The sequence below is a fragment of the Adiantum capillus-veneris genome, chromosome 20, assembly GCF_014529385.1.
Source record: "Adiantum capillus-veneris isolate H3 chromosome 20, ASM1452938v2, whole genome shotgun sequence".
Taxonomy (NCBI): Eukaryota; Viridiplantae; Streptophyta; class Polypodiopsida; order Polypodiales; family Pteridaceae; genus Adiantum; species Adiantum capillus-veneris.
The window spans coordinates 10,763,458-10,779,966 of NC_140950.1; the positions used below are offsets into that span (position 1 = coordinate 10,763,458).

A 16,509-nucleotide genomic window follows, 5' to 3' on the forward strand; every position below is an offset into this window, starting at 1 on the left:
AAAGATGGCACCATGGACAACCTGCATCACTAAATACAAACTGGACGTATTTCAAGAGAAACATAAGAATGGTCAATTCATGTATACCATACATAAAATAGCGCATCCAAACCTTCTTACTAACGAATGAATTTTTCCACAAGGAGGTACTTCAAAGGTTGCCAGTGCAAGCAAAACCCTCAATAACCAAAGCACACAGAAAAAATGGACATTACCAGGCACTCCAAGATTGCTACACGATACAAATGACAACCGATAAGAGTCCACATGTAAAAATTATGGCATTTTAAATGATTGCTTCCTAAATGTTTCGATCAAGCATACACATTACAAGCATTTGTATACTAGATGACCCAACAACATAAATGCATCACAAAATACAATAGTTAAGAGAAAATACTGCAACTTGGTTGAATGTTCACGAAGCGCTAACTGATGAGACTTGTCCAACTGCCTCAAGACTGTGGCAAGGTGATTATTTGCCCCACAAATTACAACATGTCCTTCTTCCATTACTTCAGAATGAGCCCCTTCTCGCAACCATTCCATGCGGCTCTTGGAGCATCATCAAAGCACAAAATTATGTCACATAGTTGATCCCAGATAATGCATACAAATATTGAAGCAGTTGGTAACCTGTTGACTTTTGAGCTATTATGTAGAAAAACCAGCAAGACTTTGATCTTAACTCATACTAATCAATACACCTTTGTATGCACATGTTGCAACTTTGGGGGCTCTAAGTATAAAGCTCCAGAATTCTTGTCCATTTTCAGTTCAAGAACTGTCAAAATAAATAAACAAAAAGGGCATCTAGCTTACAATACAGCAGGAAACTATCAAGGGAAATTGTAGAAGGATACATAAGGTGCCCCAGGTGTATGGCAAGCTCTTTACAAAATTAAGATCTAGAGAGAGACTTGTAAGCCAGTGTTTCATATACTGCAGCCTTAAGTCATGTCTTGCAAGATGCTGATGAGTGTGAATTATGTATACTAGAGACTAGAGATTAAAACTTTCTTTCTGGCTCGCCCCGTAGACAAAAATTATGCCTCAGAATCCACACAAAGCAGGCTTATGTTGTTTACTGGCAACTGCAATGGAAAAGGGAACACACAAATGCAGCATCAATTTATACAGCTACCTATCAAAGGGTTAAAAACGGGGGTTTTACTCTAGTGAAGTGACCCGTGTTTCAATGAGTGCTCAATACTGCACAGAATAACTTTAGAAATGCAGTAAAAATTTGAAGAGCTTTGCGTAGCCACCTTCTCAAAAGTTTGCAAAAAGGGGCTTACCATAATTTCCACTCTTTTTACTGCATTCACAATTTATAAATACCCACTACCTCAATAGCGCTAAAAGCCTTCCAAGTTGAAATCAAAATCTTACAAATCTTTAATCCTCCTCAAAACCAATAATTTGTCTCACAAGCCCAAGACAATCTCATCAAAGTCTTGTGGCCCTTTGTATGAGGATCTCCAGCCCTGTGTAAATTTAAGGCGAGTTTAATATCACCTCCTCCCACTTTGAAGGAGGAGATAAGTTTCCGTAAGAACTTGTTTCAGGTCTTCCATAACCTATCACAGTCCTCATACACAGATTTCTAGGTTTCTCATGTGATCGTGATTGAAATTGTTTCTGTACAGTGCCAGAAGTACAATGGGAGCCTTCCTTCCATTGCATAGCCAAGCCAAGCACTTCAGTTTAGGCTTAAAGTGCAGGCATCCTCTCTGATAAGTTTCTAGCAAACAAAAACGCAAATCTCAAAAGACCTTCTAGGCTGAAATACAAATATCCTTTCCCTCGGCATGGGAAAAACACAAAGAACTCCCCTTCTCCAGCTTCGATTTGCAAATACAATGATGTCTTTACGTTAAACACAACACCAAATCCTCCTGCCATGCTACGAACCTTTCATCTCAAGCTGGCTAGGCATCTCACTGCAAATACTACCACAGCGGTTGCCCGCACCCCTGTCAAGAAGAAAACTCAACCTCAGATCCTTCTTTCTAGCTAGAAACAAAGGTTCATGGCAGAAATGGCAGCGCCCTACTCTGCTCCATCAGATAGAGCATGACTGCAACCCTCTATCACATGCTCTTGAGCTCCTCTACACTTCTTCATTCATGGGTGGAACATGCCGAGACCCAAGGCTGAAAAAAAGCAGCAACTACGTCAAAACAAACCTCAATTCACTACCCTGGCCCACATGAGATCTGATACCATGTCAGATGTGCAGAAAAGAGATAATAGACGCACAAGGCTTGAGAAAACATGAAGGCGAAGGAAAGATAGAGGCCCATGCAAGGGAAGGGGGGGAAGTTGCTTTTGGAAATAAGGTGCTTTTGGAAATAATATGCTTTTGAGATCAATTGCTTTTGGAACTTGTAACAAACTTGGACACCCCAAGTCAAGATTCTACCGCGACATAGCAGAGATTCACTTCAAATTAATTCACAAATCACAAGAGAGTCAACACGGCCCGGCATAGTTCCGTGCCAAGAGATATTGGCCCCAAACTCTACGTCCAGATGCTCTGAGAAGTGAGTCCCTAAGGCCACTAATAAACATTACAAAGGGTTGCTAAAAGAAGAGCCCCAAAAGCATCTTAAAATCAAAAGCAATGGTCTCCAAAAGCGACTGGTCAAAAGCTATCAACGTAATTTGCGGAAGATCCGTACACTGTCAGCGCAAAAAACAGGGAGTCCGTATGCTGCTACCACGTCGGCACAGTGAGCGTGTATCGTGGACATCCGTACAGCCACGTTAGTGCCAGATGCGGAATTTCGTACTGCCACGTCAGCCTGTCGAGGCATTTTTCGGGCGTCCGCATTGGGTGCCACGTCACCATGCATGTATGTGTGTTTGGGTGGCTCTGCCACGTCACCAATTTGTGACATACCCCCCTCTTGAAAGAATTGTAATCGCCTTCAATTACGCCTACAAAACAGACAGAGGCCATAAACTGTCTTAGTAGACACTGACTGTTAGTACGGACGCACTAGCCACAACACATCTAGCACTTGTACAAAACGACAGTCACATCACAGGACATCACTCGACATCACATGACAAATCAGAGAAAAATTCATTCCAAATCTCAGACCATGACCATCGGCAACGTATTTAGTAATTGTCTCTAGATCAATTCCGGACCTCACTGATGCCCGATTAACTAATCCTTATTGCAATCATGCCTATAGAGATTTATGAGACCGAAATGCTACAGTCATTTCGTCTTTCAGTTCCTGTACTCAAACAAGTCAAGTACAAATCAATCATATTCATTTTCGAGAATTCCTGTCATAAAGTCATACAACAGAATACTAGTCAGCCCATTAGTATCCCTGAAACCCAAAGGGGACATCAGTGACCTTATTCAAAAATCGGGGTAATCTGTTGACAAAGGAGCGGAGTAACTCCCCTCTTGTGCAAACCCGATGCACTAGATTCACCCTCGCTGAACTAGGGGTTCTATCAAAGTAGACTATGCTAAACCAAATTCTTCAAGGTGAAGTTCCAAAATCTGAGGAGTATCTGCTAGGTCCTCCTCCATCCACTTCGCATCCAATGCAAGATAGTTCTTGAATTTAATCAAGAACCGCCTAATCACTTTACCTTTTATCTTTTTGTCCTTGTGTGCCAAAATCTGTCGTGGAACGAGTATCTCCTCGCTTTCCTCCACTTCGGGTTGCTCATCAAGCTCCCCATCAACAAGCACATCGCCTTTAAAAGACTTCAATAGACTCACATGGAATGCATTGTGAATCTTCCAAGTATCGGGCAGCTTGAGTCTAAAGGAGACATCATTTATCTTTTCTTTTATCTGGAAAGGGCCATAATACCTCATGCTAAGCTTTGGAAAAGCCGCTCCTTTCCTTTTCGTTTTCTTAGGCGTGCCTTCTCAAAACGTAAGAGCACCCAATCGTCTTCCTTTAATTTCAAATCTCGTCGATGTCAATCTGCTGCCTTCTTATAGCGTTCTAGAGATTTCGCTAAAGCCTCCCAGACCTTGGCAAAAGCAATGTCCAAGTCCCTCGTGTACTGGTCGGCTTCAAAATCCTTATTCTTTAGTGCTAAGGAAGGGTGGAACCTTCGAAGCACCTTCAATTATCTCAAATTGCGCCTTTCCCGTCAAAGAGTGAATCGTGTTGTTGTAGGCAAATTCCACCAAAGGCAAATATTTTTCCCATTGAGTCTTTTGATCGAAGATGTAAGACTTCCATAAATCCAGAACAATTGAATTTGCAATCTCACATTGCCCATTTGTCTGCAGGTGGAATGATAACGAGAACTGCAACGTGTGCCAATGTTCTCCCAAATAACCCTCCAAAACAAACTCGTGAATTGGGGATCTCTGTCGGAGACTATTGTCTCAGGCATGCCGTGTAGTCGGAAAATCTGTGCAATGAACAATCTCGCTAAATGATCCGGTTTGACTGTTTTCTTCCCTGGAATGAAGTGAGCTGCTTGCTTAATCTGTCGATGACAACCCAAATGCCATCATGCCCACTTTGTGTCTTCGGGTCATTGCAATAATTTCCCAAGGGCGGGTGGGAATGGGTAAAGGTTGTAGTAATCCCTGTGCCATATGCATGTCAAACTTGAACTTTTGGCATACTGAACAACTACGAACAAAGTCGTCCACATCTTTCTTGAGTCTCAGCCAAAAGAAGTAACACTCCACACCTTTCAAGGTAGTGTCGATGCCACGGTGACCCGTAAAAGGTGGACAATGGCACTCAGTCAAAACCTTTTCCCTCAACGTCTATGTGACGCTCAACATCGTTTTCTTCATCAAGTAGCCATCCGGTATGGAATATCCCGCTACTACCTCCCCATTTTGTATTCGTGTGAATACATCAAAAAAATCCGGATCTATGGCGTACTGATCAACCATGTCCTTGAAGCTTCTATGATGAATCGTGGAAATAGCCAAAACTAGAGGCTTCCGAGACAATGAATCTGCCACCAAGTTTTTCTGTCCCTGAATATGGACAATCTAGAAGTGAAACTGTGACAAGATGTTAGCCCACCGCATCTGCTTTTCCGAAAGCTACTTCTGTGACAAGAAGTAGCATAAGCTTTGGTGATCAGTGAAGACCGTGAAATCGGCTCCGAGTAGGTAATGTCGCCATTGAGCAAGAGCTTGAATCACCTACCAAAAGCTCTTTCTCATAAATCTGTGTTGTCAATTATCGCCTTGAAAACAATCGGCTTTCATAGGCAATCACATGGCCTTCTTGCATTAAGACTGCTCCCAGACTACGACCACAAGCATCACAATATACTTCAAATGACTTTTGCAAGTCCCGCAAAGTCAACACTAGTCCAATAGTCAGTTTTCCTTTAAGTGTTTGAAAGGTAGTCACCTTTGTCGGTCCCCACGAGAAAGGGACTCCTTTTTGAGTCAATATGTGCAAAGGGGAAGCTACCTCTACAAACTTTCAAATTAACCGCCAATAGTAAGAACACAAGCCCAAGAAGCTTCTAACTTCATGAACATTCTTCAAATCTGGCCACTCACGTATAGTGTCAATCTTGGCCGGGTCCATTTGTACTCCTGCTGCTGAGACGATGTGTCTCAAAAAGTGTATCTCCGAAAAGAAAAATTCACTCTTTTTGACATTGATAACTAATTTGTGATCATGCAATGCTTGAGAGACCTGTAGCAGATGGTGTCAATGTTTTGCTTCATCCTTGGAGAAGACTATAGTGTCATCAAAGAAAGTGCCGACAAAAGATCGATACTCTCGAAAATTCCTATCCATCATTTGGTTGAAAGTCGTTGGAGCATTGGTAAGGCCAAAAGGCATCACCAAAAATTCATACAAACCAAAACTTGTCCGAAAGGCTGTCTTATAGACATCTCCCGGAGCAATTCTGATCTGATGATATCCGCTTTTCAAATCAATCCTGTTGAAACAAGAGAATCCCTTCGGTCAAGAATATCATCGATCCTTGGAATCGGAAATCTATTTTTGATAGTGATTTTATTGAGAGCTCTGTAATCAATGCACATTCTCCAAGATCCGTCTTTCTTTAATACCAACAACACCGGAGAGCAATAGGGTGAAGTACTCATATGGATAAGACCCTTTTCAAGGTCTTTCACTTGGTTCATGATGTCTTCATTCTAGGCTCGGCTTACACGGTAAGGTGGCCGACTTGACCGTGTGCTTCCAGGAATCAGATCAATAGTGTGATCCTCAGGACGAGATGGGGGTAACTCCCTCGCAAGCCCTCAGAGAAACAATCAGCATGTGTGTGGAAAAAATCTTGGTGTTCTTTATCAAGTTCAGACATGTTCGTCCTGTGTTCATCATTCAACTCTTTCAAATAGATCGAGTAAACAAAGAGACTAGATTTCATTAATTTGGAAATGGCCGAAGCCGATACAATAGGGACGGAGTCGCCCTTCAGTTTTACACCAAGTAAATTTTTCGGCCCTTTTCATTAGTCAAAGTTGCTTTCTTAGCCCGATAGTCGATCACAGCGTTGTTCTTATGGTACGAAGGGACTCCTAGGAAGACGTCACACCCTTCCAAAGGCATGATGTCCTCATTCCCTAAATACCCCTGACAATGCAAACGAAGTTTGCCAATGACAAGCGTAATGGCCATGTCCCGTCCAGGCGCCGCTAGAACTGCCTCTGTTGGTGGTCCCATCCTGTCGGGTGTAATCTCGCGCCGCACCGCCAATTCGGGTGAAATGAAGTTGGCCTTGGCTCCTCCATCAAAGAAAATAAGGGCTTCTTGATCTTTCACTTTGCCCCAAGCTCGGCAAAGTTATGTACTTTATCTATCTAGATTGGGTCAGTACCCATGCAATCTGGTACCAGTCTTGCTTTCATCTTGCCTTTTCTGCCACGTTCCTCTGCTGCTCTAGAACTCTCTGGCCTGTCTTCAATTTGTCCTTGCTATGCCTTTTTGGGGCACTTTGTAGAGATGTGCCCTTGTTCCCTGCAACCAAAATACTTCCCCTCTTTGAGATAGTTAGCCCTTTCTCAAAGAGTCAGTCGGGGTCATGTATCCTTCTTTTCTTGGGAACTCTTTTTCTTTCTACTTTCATTGTTAGAGGTCTGTCTGGTCCTCTGAGTCAAGATCTCATCAGTGGGGTAAGTCAAATTCCCCGAATGTATCGAGAAACCCCGTTTCTCAAGACCCATTAATTCTTGGATAGAATTCAACTTTTGTTCAAGGCAATAGTCTTGGATCTCTGTATGGAGTCCGTAGCAAAACCGCTCAATATATTCCTTAAAGGTGACCTTCTTAAATGAAGAGGTTGGAAAAAAAGAGTCCCAAAACTTTTCGCAATAAGCGTCCAAAGAATCTTCCTTGGTCATCCGAAGATGGTTCCAAGCGGTTCTTATATCCTGTTTGTACTCTCGGGTCAACCAAGAAGGAATAAAGAGCCTTTCGAATTTCAACCACTTGGCTTGAGCTTCTTTCCTCTAAAGAAGGGTGGACCACCATGTTCAAGCATTTCCTTTGAGAAAAGATGCATCCCTCCTACTCTTGGAGTGCTCTCAGTAGTGCCCTCCAGAGAAGGCTATGTCGAACTGCTGGATGAAAACCAAAGCCCTCAGAGCATCTCAGAATCCAGAAAAGAATTTGAATTTTATCAATTGTCCACCTTTAAATTCTTTTGCTTTCTTGCTCTCGTCTTCGAATAAGTCATATTGGTTGGCTCTATAGAAGTGCTTCTCCTTTCCATAAATCATATGGTCAGCGGAGTCCGAATTGTCACAGGATGACTCCTCCGTAGAGCTATCAGAAACTGGGCGGAATCTGAGTTTCTTTGCTTTTTTCTTGTCCTTTCCGAAGCTTTGCTTTTTGCTTCGCTTTTGCCCTTTCTGTCCTCCTCGCTCAAGTCAGAAGAGCTAGAAGAATTGTCACAAGAAGAGGAAGAAGAAGAACTGGTTAGTCCTTCAAAGCGTACACGCTTCTTCTGCATTCTTGCAGATGCAAAAGAAGATTGACGGCCCAAATAAACACGGTAATCAGTCCCCTTCTTGCGCTTTTTCAATTGCTTTTTGGATTGATTCCTTGTGTCCAAAAGCTAATTGATCTGAGTTTGAACTACCTCTTGAAGTTCTTGTTCTGTAAATATCCTCGGAGGAGGAGTTTCTTAATTGCCAGTTTGATTGGTGGTTCAGTGGCTTTCTGCCATTGAGTGTGCACTTCAGCGACAGATTGCTGAGACAAAAATTTTGTAGTCTGAGGGTCTTTCGCAAATTTAATCATCTGCTTTGTGCACTCGTCAACCTACTGTCGACGCTGCATCTCTTGAAGTTCATACTGAGTGGGCTGAGGTGGCCCGTACTCTTCCTATGTTAATTTATTCAAATCTTCTACGTGGTCTCCTCCCGCATCAGCGGATGCAAAAGAAGTCGACTGATTCTTTTTAGAATCCATACGTATCACGAGATAAGGGATCGGATTTCCTAGTAGAAGAGAAATCGATCGTGCTCTGATACCATTTTAACAAACTTGGACACCCCAAGTCAAGATTCTACCGCGACACAGTAGAGATTCACTTCAAATTTATTCACAGATCACAAAAGAGTCGACACGGCCGGGCGTAGTTTCGTGCCAAGAGATATTGGCCACAAAGACTGGCGCCCCTTTTGGCATTTATTTTTATATTAATATTTGAGCAAAATACAACTGAGGCCGCGCGTGCTCGCTCTCAGACTCTGCATCCAGATGCTCTAAGAAGTGAGCCCCTAAGGCCACTTATAAACATTACAAAGGGTTGCTAAAAACAGAGCCCTAAAAGCATCTTAAAATCAAAAGCAATGGTCTCCAAAAGCAACTGGTCAAAAGCTGTCAACGCAATTTGCAGAAGATCCGTACATGTCAGCGCAAAAAGCGAGCAGTCCGTGCGCTGCTGCCACGTCAGCATAGTCAGCACGTGGATTAACGCCAGACGCAAAATTCCGTACTGCCACGTCAGCCTGTCAGGGCATTTTTCGAGCGTCCGTACTGGGTGCCACGTCACCATGCGTGTGTATGTGTCTGCCGGTGGCTCTCCCACATCACCAATTTGTGATAGAACTCTTTGCTTTTGAGTTTGATAGCTTTTGGGCTCTGCTTTTGGCATCCCTTGTGAGAATAAAAAGGGCCCAAGGGCCTCACTCTTCACAGCATCTAGACACAGAGTCTTAGAGCAGAGGACCATTTGGTAGTTGTACTTTGATCAGGCATTAATATAAAAGAAATACCGAAAAGATAATTGATAACACTTATTGGTGGATTAGGATCGATTCCCCGCTGGCTCACTGCTGCTGCTGCTGCTACCTTCGTACGCCATAAACCCCACCCCCCCCAGCCCGCTGCCTCCCCCTCGCTGCCCTTATGCCTCGCTGCCTACCCCCACGCTGCCTGCCAGCCTCTGCCGCCCCCTGCCTGCCTGCCTACCCGCCCGCTGCTTGCTCCGCGCTGCCTTCTAGCCAGTGCCGCCCCCGTCACCCCCTCGTGCTGCCGCCAGCGCTTCCACCTTCCCCAGCCCGCTGCCTCCCCGGCCCCCGTCTTCCCACCCGCCTCGGTTTCTCCCCATCAGTCCTTGCAATTCGGCCTCTTCGGCATTGTTTCAATTTTTGGGGCAATGCTTTCTGCGCCTGATTGCAGCGTCCACCCGTCGACCTCTTCTTACGACACAGCAGTAGACACAGATGGAGGCTCCAGCTTCGCCACAGAGGGACTCGCCAGAAGCCCCCTCACCCGACCCCGCTGAGCCCACCATTCGACTTGCTCTCTCGCCGACACAGCAAGCGAGCCTTGCCGCAGAGGTAGAGCGATTGCAGGCGACTTCGGTCATCTACAAGATTCTCGGCACCCGACCTAGCAGAGGAGAGCTGCGAGACCTTCTCCAGGCCCGCCTTCTCGCAGAGGTAGGCAAGATCTTGGATGTCCAGATTCAGATCGAGTTTGAGACCTCCGCGATGGCGTCCAAGGTCATAGCTATGAGTCCACTGGCCATCCGAGCATCACGCCCCCACTTTCGACAGTGGCGACATGGTTTTGACCCGGCTTCGGATGTTCTAGTAGAGGAGGCAAACATCCCCATCTCAGTCTGCTTTCCGGGTTTACGGAGGGAGTACCTACCACTTCTTTCCAGGATCGGCTCCGCCATCGGGATTGTCCTGGAGACACCTCGTACGGCAGCATCAGTAGCTGCCAAGGCGGTTGGCATCCCCTCAGTTCGAGTTTTGGTCAGAGATACCCACACGCTTCCGAAGGTCATCCTTTTGCCTCGGGTGAGTGGGGGTTGGTTTAGACAGAGTGTGGAGTACTCGGGCCTCCCGAACCAGTGCTTCATTTGCCAACAAATGGGCCACCTAGCGAAGGCCTGTCCACGGAGGAGACCGCGACCTGCACCACAGCCTCAGCCTCAGCCTGCCAGGGCTGGCCCACAGCCACAGTCAGCGGCACAGCGCATAGATTCAGAGCTACCCTCCCAGCCTGGGGCTCCAGCAGAGGAGGGGTGGCAGCCGGCCCATGGTCGTCGACGCCAAGGGCCACAGCGACAGCCTGGCACTCAGAGTGGCCCTCTGGTGCCTACTCAGCAGCAGCGAGTTTCCACGGGGAACCGCTTTGGTCCTCTTGAGAAGGAGGAGACCCCTGCGCCAGCCTCCACCTCCGCTTCACCCTCGACAGCCGCTCCCCCCCCCCCCCCCCCCCCCCCCCAGAGTTCCCCTTCTCTTCCTCATCCTCCCCCCCGCCTTCTGCTCCCGTCGCCTCTCCACCTCGCCCCTCTACCATTGTCGCCCCATCCCGCCCCTCTTCTCCTCCGCTCCCCCCAGCTCCTTCTCCTCCCCCCTCCTGCTCCAGTTCCACAGTTGACTCAAGAGACTGGTCCCTCTCCGGCGGCTAGGAGATCTCTTGGCAGCGCCTTTGCCACGAGTCGCCTAGCGAGAGAGGGTCAGCCCTTCTTGCGGTCCCCTTTGCAGATTCAGACATCTTCCCTTGCAGATATCCCTCGTGGTCTGACGAGCATTGACCTCCGATGCCACCGGGACTTCTTCGACTACGGGTTCACTCGCTTTCTCGGCGATTCCGCAGCAGACCCCGAGGCAGTCTGCTTCAGGGTCCATGCTTTGTTCCTCGCCGCTAGGGGGACAGAGGCCTTGGTCTCAGCAGTTGGTTTCTCCTTCCCCCTCTGTGGTAGGGCCGAGACACAGTGGTCCCTCGACTCAGCGTTGGGATGGTTGCATACACAGGTCCTCGAGTTCTCTCACCACATGGGAGAACTTGGAGTTATAGATTTGCTGCAGACTTTGTGGCCATTGGCCAAGTTTGCGGTGACACCCCCAGACTCAACAGGATATAGGCACATTGTGGTGTACTTCTTTGCTGATACGCAGTGTTTGCCTTGCTATGTATACATTCATGAGGACTCCTGGACAGAGGAGGTTGCTTTCGCATGGTTCGCTCTGCTTGGGCTTGGGCTAGGCACTCACTGCAGTCACACCTATCTAGAGGACACTCGGATGCGGATTACTTACCATCCAAGCCAGCCTCGAAGATAGCTCGTCTTGCTGCAGCGGCAGCATCCGTTCTCTCTCGCTCCCCATGAGGATCGTCTCATGGACCGTGCAAGGACTAGGTAGGCCCCAGTTTCAGCAACAGCAGGACCGATTGCGTTAGGAGCTTCAGCATTGCCTTGTGGGAGAAGAGATTGATCTCCTTATGCTTCAGGAGCACCATCTGTGTGAGAGCCGCATTCGGCAATGTGGTCAGATTTTGTGTGGACAATATGATACCTTTTGGTCAGCTGCTTTTGGACCTGGAGGCATCCAGGGTGGGGTATGTATGACTATTGCGGACTCATTGCAACAGGCCATCGTGGGCAGAGGGATTATTGTGCCAGGCAGGGCTCAGTGGATTACTATGCAGGTTCAGGGTGGCCTTGTGGCCTTCCTGAACATCTATGCGCCCAATGTTGCGAGTGCTCGTGCAGAGTTTTGGTCACAGATTGTTGAGTCTTTGCCGCAGGCCGATCATTGGTGTATAGGAGGGGACTTCAACATGTTGGAGGACCCTTCTGAGAAGATTGGAGGCAGCCATGCTACTGTGCATGGAGTCGAGTTGGCAGCTTGGGAGAGGTTGTGTATGACTTTGAGGGTCTCGGATACATGGCAGCACTTTGGCTTTGTGAGGCCTCCAGACAGTCTTGCCTTCTCTAGATCGGACCGCAGAGAGGAGTGAATCTATCGCGGATAGATCGCTTTTACACTAGTGACCACTTCAAAGACTTGGGGGAATCAGTCGGCATCCTCGCAGGGACATCCTTCTCGGACCATGCACCAGTGATCCTCACAGTGGCAGACAGGCAGAGGAGTGGGAGCACGATGCTTTGCATCCCAAAGCGGGTCTTGCTGGACTCAGCACTCAGAGAGAGGGTAGAGGCTCTCTAGACAGAGGGCATGGACAGCCAGGTTCCACCTGCAAATAGAGTGGCCTCACGCCTAGCTCAGCTCAGCCACATTTTTCTTCAGGAGTCTCTCGCTCGCCGGGCTGCAGCGAGAGAGGAGGAGCAACGTCTCAGACGAGGCATTGCTTCATTACAGAGGATGAAAGAGCAACATCCAGACAGTCCATGGTTAGAGGAGCAGTTACAGCAGGCTCGACAGGAGCTTGCTAGCACAGAGGAGAGGCGCCATGAGTTTGCCTTCCACCGACAGGCATCTGAGTGGACTCAGGTGGGTGACAGAGTGACTGGTGCTTTTTTTGAGACAGTGGGACCTCGGCACTCGCATGCAAAGGTCAATCAGTTGAGGAGACCCGATGGGTCAGTTGCTTGTGAGCCCAAGGATATGCGTGCAATTGCTACTGACTTTTACCGTGAGTTATTGTCGGCTGAGCGCCAGTTAGAGCGGCAGGATGCATGCAGGGAGCAGGTTTGGGCATAGATGCCTTGTCTTGTGACAGAGGAGATGCGCCAGAGGCTAGAGATGCCACTTTAGCTTGAGGAGCTGCACACGGCTCTTAGGGCCCTCCCTCGTGGTAGCTGTCCAGGTGAGGATGGGTTAACTCCCAGCTTTTTCTTGGAGTACTGGGACCTGCATGGCCCAGATCTTTGTAGTGCCTTTCAGTACATTTTGCACACAGGGGTGATGCCTGATAGCATGAGTGAGGGCCTGATCTACCTCATTCCAAAGGAGGGTGGCTCCTTGGATGAGATTCGACAGTGGCGCCCCATCACCATCCTCAACTCAGCCTACAAAATTCTTGCCAAGGCTCTGAGTTTGAGGATTCAGCCACTTTTGGAGAGCCTTATACATGGGACTCAGACAGGTTTTGTCAAGGAACGCACTATCCTTGACAGCATCTTCACTTTCTGGGAGGCTTCTGCCCTAGCACGGCTCCGTGCAGAAGACCTTGTGATTCTTCTTCTCGATTTTGAGAAGGCATACGACAGAGTTGACTGGGACTTTCTAGAGGACACTCTACGCAGGATGGGCTTCTCGGATACTTGGATCAGAGGGGTGTCAGCTTTGTAGAGACAGGCTCACAGTCAGGTGCTTTTGGCAGGAGGTAGAGGTGAGCACTTCATACTCACACGCTCGGTCAAACAGGGTTGTCCTCTTGCCCCCTTTGTCTTTCTGTTCTATGCGGAGGCAATGAGCAGATTTTTGGTATCACAGCAGGTTGGTCTACGAGGCTTAGCACTCCCTATTCGGGGAGATGAGCTAATGGACGCTGAGTTTGCCGATTACTCAGCCTTGTACTTAGAGGACCAGGAGGCCAATCTGCACAGATGTGAGCAGGCTTTGGAGACCTTCTGTTGTGCATCGGGCGCACTGATCAACTGGAGAAAGACAGTGGCTTTCTCGGTTGGCAGTGCTCCTGTGCCAGATTGGATGCCAGGAGAGGGTTTCACGTGGATTCCCCCCGGGACTGCAGTTCGGTACTTGGGTTGTCAGGTTGGTTTGGACTTGTCTCTCGAGCAGCAGATTTCTCCTCTTCTCCAATCCATCAGGAGAAAGCTGTTACATTGGAGCTCAGTACGACTTTCCCTGGCTGGTAGAGTAGTAGTTGCCAACCAGGTGTTGTTGGCGACTATGTGGTACATCACTTCCTGCTGGATCTTCTCGAGTTCTTGTATCAGCCAGGTAGAGAGGCTGATCAGAAACTTCCTTTGGTCAAGATGTGACACTCAGATTGCGCGAGCCAAGGTGGCTTGGTCGGTCATCACACTTCCTTGTTCTCAAGGAGGGCTTCGGATCATTGATCCAGCACAGCACAGCAGAGCCCTTCTTGGGAAGTTCGTAGTCAGAGGACTTCTTCCAAGAGAGGAGCCCTGGAAGGAGTTCTTGCTACAGAGGCTTCGTGCCAGGGTGCCTCAGTGAGGAGACCCTTGGCAACCTTCGACTAGATGGATCTTTACAGAGTTGCGCCGAGTTGGTTTGAGCAGGAGACTGGAGGACCGATTCGCTGTGAGTTTGCTTTGATCTTGGGAGCTCTTACGGCGTGGCCTGGAGCAAAGACAGCCGACGTGCACGGAGGAGCGCCTACGGCAGCCCCTCGTCTAGAACCCCATGGTTAGCACTCAGAGAGGCGACTTGGTTGGTAGTCAGCCTCATGTTTCTTGGGGTCCCATGGCAGCAAGTCCAGCGCGCTCTCTAAGTGACTGGCTTGAGTTCATAGGTTTGTTAGAGGAGGTGCAGGGTTTCCAGCTACAGGGCATGAGAGGGGTGCAGGGCATGTGTCAGGACATCTCAAAGTCAGTTCCAGCTGAGTGGCTCACGCCTCTCGAGCCAGTAGCACCCCAGTGGATGGGAGCCTTCACACGACTAGAGGTTCTCATTTCAGTCAAGGCCTGCTCAGAGACTGTCTCAGCCTTGTTCTTCGAGCTTCAGGGTGAGGGACAACTACAACGAGTTGCAGCAGATGCCCCGCAGGTAGCAGAGTGCTGTTTTTAGAGGATCCGAGTAGTGGGCATCTATGGGAGGACCAGCGTCATAGACCCTGACCCATCAGCTCTTGAGACTGGACACTGGAGGCTATGGGCTTGGGAGTGTTGTCCGCTGGCACGAGTACAATGGGATCCTGGTGAGTGGCTATGGAGGGACCCCTTCTCTTCTGCAGACCACCCACGAGTCCCGTTCTTTCAGTACACTGTTCGACTGGGACGTCATATACTAGCAACACAGAGAGAGGCCCGTCCCGCTGCAGCACGTCATTGGCAGGAGAAGGGTCTCACAGTGGAGTTCTTGGCAGACTTTTGGGAGAGGTTGCGAGTCACCTTGTTTCAGTGGCTGGTCGCACACAGAGCTACAGCAGTAGTAGGGAGCTGGCTAGTGCATAGTGGTCTCTCGGCTGCATGTGCAGCTTGTGACCATTTGGTGGAGAGTCAACGTCACTATCTTTGGGACTGTTCCTCGGCCCAGCAGGTGTGGCTACGAGTTCTTCGGTTGATGCCTGCTCTCTCCACGGCTCGACAGTACACTTGGGGTGCAACGGCTTGGTCCACCCTCATGGGCCCGGCACTTCAGTTTGAGCTATCTTCCACCGGCAGGATGATAGTGATGCAGAGGGGGCGACCTACACTCCAGCTTGCTACAGAGCTTACTCCATAGGAGTGGTGCAGTGAGAGAGAGGAGTATTGGGAGCTCATCAGTGGCCTGACACTTTGGTTCATCTGGCGGGCCCGCTGTTTCCGCATCTTTGAGGCTCGCCCTGTGCCACGAGTAGAGATTGTTCCTAACCTTTGGCTAGAGCTGATCCATACTCTCAGAGGACAGCTTGAGGGACTACAGGGCAGCTCCGACCGCATGCGAGAGCGCCGCGAGGCTTTCCTTCGACTCTGGCACCCTGGGCCTTTCTACACCATAGTCCAGGGTGTGCTCAGATGGCACTACCGTCCACCTGTGTGGCTCTTCCCTCCTCCCATCTCTTGATTTAGCCTCATTGTATATATGTTGTTTTTTCATTGGGAGAGTCTCCCCATCATGTTTGTTGTAGCCCTCTCTTGCAGAGGTGGTTGTAGCCCTATGGGCAGTTTTCATTAACTAATAGAAGGATCTTTTTCTCGGGAAAAAAAAAAAAAGAAATACCGAAAAGGGCTCTTTGGGGCCAATCTCTTTGGGCATAGAACTACGCCGGGCCATGTTGACCAAAGTGAACTATGATTTTTAAAGTTGTGAAATATTTTAAGTGATTCTCTTGTGTGTCGTGCCTGATTTCCAACTTGGGGTGCCCAAGCCTGTGATAGAAACACTATTGTAAGCATAAAATCCCCTGTGTACACACAAGGCAGCTAACAACTAGGTCATCAACGAAAACTGGCGGCAGGGAGGCAACCCACTCACCATGAGGAAGGACTCCACACGCCATAAAGGTGAATGCCAACCATAATGGGAAAGTGTCAAAAGTTTTGACGTTGCAAAAATTGAAAATAGACTAGCTGCAAGACCAATATAGTGACAATCTTTTGTAGGTCCATGGCTGAGTTTTGATGGGAAATCATGAATCAGCTCGCATAGCCTTTTTCACAAAA

General features: G+C 48.3%; 1 protein-coding gene across 5 annotated transcripts in view; it reads right to left on the bottom strand.

The window, feature by feature from the left end:
* The window catches only part of LOC147432085 (putative ion channel POLLUX-like 2), a 173,557-nt gene that overhangs the window by 122,690 nt on the left and 34,358 nt on the right, over window positions 1–16,509 (bottom strand). For 4 of the 5 annotated variants that reach the window (XM_086492090.1, XM_086492091.1, XM_086492094.1 and 1 more), the window contains one exon: window positions 401–555. In XM_086492090.1, the coding sequence (XP_086348216.1) occupies window positions 401–555 (155 nt within the window). The remainder of the gene's footprint in view (window positions 1–400; window positions 556–16,509) is intronic. The other variant, XM_086492093.1, reaches the window with a different exon arrangement.